This window comes from Macaca fascicularis, chromosome 3 (assembly GCF_037993035.2).
Source record: "Macaca fascicularis isolate 582-1 chromosome 3, T2T-MFA8v1.1".
NCBI classification, from domain to species: Eukaryota; Metazoa; Chordata; class Mammalia; order Primates; family Cercopithecidae; genus Macaca; species Macaca fascicularis.
The window spans coordinates 184094650-184100338 of NC_088377.1; the positions used below are offsets into that span (position 1 = coordinate 184094650).

The 5689-nt window shown below is 42.7% G+C and overlaps 1 gene segment (V, D, J or C); it reads left to right on the plus strand.

Annotated features, from left to right (window-relative positions):
- Positions 1 to 4165: 4165 nt before the first annotated feature.
- LOC102144399 (T cell receptor beta variable 11-1-like) lies at positions 4166 to 5017 on the plus strand. The segment is given in 2 exon segments: positions 4166 to 4233; positions 4337 to 5017. Coding segments are annotated over 2 exon segments (519 nt in total).
- Positions 5018 to 5689: the final 672 nt, after the last annotated feature.

The following is a 5689-nucleotide window of genomic DNA, read 5'->3' on the forward strand; positions in this document are numbered from 1 at the left end:
ATATGATTTTGGGGCCTAACAGCATATGTACATTGTTTCAAAGCATCAATACACGGGTTACTATTTAATTACAAAGGGTAAAGGGCACATTCACAATGGAGAGATCTGGGATCAGTCATCTCAAATTTAGCATTGCCAAAATGCATACAAATGACATTCCATGTTCTTGTGATTGACAGGATGCAATGGGAAATAGACGTTATCTATGGTGCATATTTCCCAAGTAATTAACCTCTAATAATATGAAAATTGTTATTGTGAGCTGTTTTACAAGTAAGCTGACCAGGACACTTCAAAAATCTATGGTCATGAAAAACCGAAAATATAGCAAATGGCTGGAGGAGATGTATCGTTGAAAAGTAACTAAAGAGATCCGACAACCTCCTGAAATACATGATCTTTGATATTGCCCTAGAGGAAAAAGTAAATCAAAACCAAGGGACATGTTGAGACAACTGGAGAAATTTGAATGTAAAGTATATACTGGATAATGATGCTATATGAATGCTAATTTTTTGAGTGTAATAGCGACATTTGTGGTTATGTAAGATAATGCCAATTGTTTAGAAGAGACATTAAATTACTAAGGATAAAACGTTTCAGAAATTAAGGGTAAAATATGCAGAGATATATAAAGGCCACAAAATATTAACAATTGGTATACAGATGTACATTTTAAGATTCTGTTTGTTTTATTGTTCTCTAAACTTTTCCATAGGTGTTCAGTTTTTAAATAAACTTTGAATGAAATGTATTAACAGACCAAAATAAAATGTTGGCATTATTTCAGTGTAATGTTGGGTATCTCTTATATTTAGTTTTAATATCTTTGAAATATTCTGTCAATATCATAAATAAATATAAAAGATAAGGTCTTTTCTAGCCCTATAAAATACTTTTTTCATAGGAGACAGGCTATAATTTTTAAGAAAGTTTCAAAAGAAGATAAGATAATTTACAGTTTGAGGACAAAACAGCTTGATATCCCTGAAACCGGCACAAAACTTAGTTAACAATGCATGCCAGGAGGCCATTTAACAAATGTTTTCTCTGTGTCTGGATATTCTGAGCATTCTGCAGTTTGGCCAAAAATTCAAAAGCTTTCAAAGGTGATTGAATGTAAACAGAAAAATAGTGATTTTGCCAAGTTAAGGCTGGGCAGTACGTATTTGTGTAAGGGGGAGAAGGGCTGCCTTAGTCTGTCTTCTGCTGCTGTAACAGAATACCTGAGGCTGGGAAACGTCTAAAGAGAAAAGGTTTACTTGGCTTACAATTCTGGAGGCTGGAAAGGCCAAGACCAGGGCACCAACCTCTGGGCTTCTTGTGAGGGGTCTGTGCTGTGTCACAACCTGGAAGAGAAGCGGAAGAAAGAGCAGGCCTGTGCAAGGAAGACCGGGATGAGCAAGACCCTCACTTTGTACCAGCCTGCTCTTACAGTGACTAATCCAGATCCTGGAGAGAGAGAACTGACTCCTGGCATTAATCTTCCATGAAGAGTCCAACCCCATGACCCAAACAACTCCCATGTGGCTCAAAATTGCTACATTGAGGCTCAAAATTGCTGCATTGAGGACCAAGATGAGTTTTGTTGGGGACAAACCACAGCCAAACTGCAGGCGGGGCTCTGGCAAGACAGTAGGAATAGATGGAGCTGGGAGGAATTCCCCCCAGTTCCTCACAAACACTGTCTGATATTAGCCCTGATTCTACTGAGGACAGTATAGACATGGCCCCAGTATTTCTGACCCATGAATCGAGAGCCTGAGCCTGGTAACTCTGAGCCATTGGCCAGCAGGCGGCACTAGGGTTTGCTGGGGTTGGCTTGCTTTTAAATCAGGGGTCAGTGCTGTCTGAGGAGTTAAGTTTAAAGGAAAAGTGTGGCTTCATCCCAGCATTCAGGATCTAGTTGGCAGATGTTGTGAGTGGCCAGTGGAATGTGAAACATTAAATGGAAACTTCATCCCCCATCAATGCAGGTAGGTATCATCTCTTCAGCAGGCAAATACCAACTGTAGCAAATCATTGAGTGAAGAATGTTCTGGGCTTGCATGGGGATAGATGGAGGAGAGCCAGGAGCCAACCTGCATGCTCAGAGACCCATAGAAAGGGAGAACCACTTCCTCCTCAGGAGAACTCAGAGAAACCTTAGCAATTCACCTGTACCCCACACCTAACCCATTCCAGTTGTGCCTTGGACGGTGGACAAGAGGATGTAAATGGAACATAGGAGAGGAGAGTGGACAATTCCAGACCTCTGCAGATAGGCTTATCTCAAATAACCCTGCAAATATTCTGAATAAGAACCAGATGTCCCAGGGCTCTGGCCTTTTCTTCCCTGAGCAGCATGATGATGCCTCATTCCTGCCTTGACAAAGATTTCTGTCATGAATTTCTCAGTTGTGCTGCCCAGGAAGCAGGTGAGGCCTGGGAACAATGAGGAATGTCCTCCCCGGACTTGGCATGCCTCACTCGCAAGCACATCACATGTAGGTCCTGTGACTGATAGGTTTGATAGACAGATAAGTCCTGTTTCCAGCCACCAGCCTCTATCCCCTGAATGCTGTTGTCACTCAGAGCCACAACCCTGGTCACAAAGATGGAGCAGGTAGTAGCACCTTAATGTGAAGAAATTTTCCATCATGCAATTATTGCCTGGTGCCTACATGAGTTTGACTCAAATCAGCAGTTGTTTACCTCAGTGATAGAAGATTTATGACAGAGACAGATGGTTCTTGTAATTCTATACCCACAGGTGTTCACCTGATAACCTTGACATGTGTCCTGTAGGTTTTGGGGGTTTGGTGGAAATCTCTGAACCCGCCCCGCTGAACACATATATCCTCGTTCCCAGCTCTCTGGACATGCATCTCCTTGTATTGTTGTCTTATGCCAACTCTCAGGTGCTCCACCCCCTAACTCTTCCCATCCTTTACCCCTTAGGCAATGAATAAAAGTACATTTGTGACTAATGTCGCCCCATTAGAAAAAAAATGCCAGATACTAGCCTCTGCTGTTCAGTTGTAAATTACACTAAATCTACAAGGTGTTTTTTTTTTTTTTTTCAAGATTTCAACAAATCTGATTTTGGATTTCTTACAGTATCCACAATGATATTTTCAGGGATGAGAGAATCCTCACCCATCTTATAAGATATCAGAACTTTCATTACGTAGATGACCAAGAACCATAGGCAGAACCGTGATGAAGACTTGGTACACAATGCATCATGAAGACTGTACAGAAAAGAGAAAACTGGTCATGGACCTTCACAAAAAATGAACCCTTCCAACTCTCTCTCGGGGTATTATTTTACCCCTTTAGCTTAGAGCATGTCAGCTGGCTCAACATACTTCTAGGATAAACCTGTGTCAACTACCCCAGCTCCCGCTCTATCTAAGCTCAGAGCAATGAGAAGATGGAGAACCTGGTAAGACAGAAATGTCCAGAGAGAAGGATATACAGATAAGACACAGAGGTTACGAATTGCTGTCTGTACTTTGAGTTGCCTTTGACACATTCAAGTAGAAACATCCAGCAGAGGATGGGTTTCATGCGCGTCCGTGTGAAGAGACCACCGAACAGGCTTTGTGTGAGCAACAGGGCTGTTTATTTCACCTGGGTGCAGGCCGGCTGAGTCCGAAAAGAGAGTCGGTGAAGGGAGATAGGGGTGGGGCCGTTTTATAGGATTTGGGTAGGTAAAGAAAAATTACAGTCAAAGGGGGTTGTTCTCTGGCAGGCAGGGGTGGGGGTCACAAGGTGCTCAGTGGGGGAGCTTTTGAGCCAGGATAAGCCAGGAAAAGGAATTTCACAAGGTAATGTCATCACTTAAGGCAGGAACTGGCCATCTGGATATGTACATGCAGGTCACAGGGGATATGATGGCTTAGCTTTGGCTCAGAGGCCTGACAAGGGGCCTGGAGATGCAGTGGGTGATCCAATCCCCCAAACCCTAGAGATGTGAGTGAAGACACCTTGATGAACTTACACACAGTCCATGAATATGCTAAAGCAACTTCTAACTCTGTTTTAGTTCATAACAATTGGTTTCTAAGAACTTAGGCATTTGTGGAGACAAAGATGTCACTGTAGGAACTGCCATATAAGGACAGGGGTGTCCCTCCTCCTCTGCTCCTGTTCACAAGGACCCTGAACTGGCAAAGCTCCCATCCTGCCCTGAGCCTGCCATGGGCACCAGGCTCCTCTGCTGGGCGGCCGTCTGTCTCCTGCGGGCAGGTGAGTCCTAAGAACACCATGATCATGCCATTGGAAATTCCAGTGATTACTTCAGTCATTTCTGTCTTTCTGTTTTCAAATTCTGTCTTTTTTTCCCCAACAGAATTCACAGAAGCTGGAGTTGCCCAGTCCCCCAGATATAAGATTACAGAGAAAAGCCAGACTGTGGCTTTTTGGTGTGATCCTATATCTGGCCATGCTACCCTTTACTGGTACCGGCAGATCCTGGGTCAGGGCCCAGAGCTTCTGGTTCAGTTTCAGAATAAGGGTGTAGTAGATGATTCACAGTTGCCTAAGGATCGATTTTCTGCAGAGAGGCTCAAAGGAGTAAACTCCACTCTCAAGATCCAGCCTGCAGAGCTTGGGGACTCGGCCGTGTATCTCTGTGCCAGCAGCTTAGCCACAGCGATGCAGAGACACTTCCCTCCTGTGCAGAAAACTGCAGGGCTCTCTCCTCTCTATCAGCTCACAGCGGCCTTTCCTTATTCCTCATCCTCCCAGGGAAGAAGTGAGCTTTCAGATATAGCTAGGATTCATACAGTGGGAGGAAATGAACTATTTCTTAAAACATGAGCGCTATCATTGTTGTTTGAAAATATGTCTTAGGGATTTGAAAGACTTCTGGGTGGGAATTCAAGAAACCAAAACTGAAAGTGATTTATCACAGACCTAGTCCTCAGGGGCAGTGATGGTTGTTCTTCTATAAAAAATGCGTACAATGTTGTATGTTAATTAAGAAAATAAATACACAAACTTGAAAAATAAAAACATTTAATCACCAAAACATGTGTGTTAAACTTTAATAATATAGATACTGATTTCATGCAAGTAACAAACAGCAGGCCCTCCTTCTGCCCTTGTCAGCATCTGAATGATTTGAATCTTATCCTGGCTCTGGAATCTCTTCTTGACCTCGCACTGGATGTTTCATGCAATCAAATCTCAACAGATACTATGTGTTTGGAAATCCTTTCCCTCTGTTTTTGTGGAAATGTGACAATGATAATAATATTGTAATGATGATGATGTTGATCATTTCAGCTATTTCATTCAGCACACTTTAAACTTCAAAGAAATGCACACAAATGGTTATCTTGGAAACAATTCCCAAATCTTAGCTCAAAATGAATTTTGCTTCACTGGAGTGCTTTAACTTTTCAATGTAACAGACATAGCCCAACACTATAGTTAGTCCTCATCAGAGGCTGGTGAGGACACTTCCACTTGTCTGCCCATTTCCTTGTCTGTCCATTAAAATAGCTCCTTAGTGCATTAGATATTCCTGCCAGAACTTCAGAAGCAATGAACTGCCCTGGTCCAATTGTCTCCTCTAATAATGCACTGTGTGTGTCCAAGTCTAGTCTCTACCCTAACCTCTGCCAGATTCTCTTGTATGAGAAATCATTCCAAAGTACTGGTTAGAATGCTTGGGAAGGCAGCTTCCTGGGAATCCTCT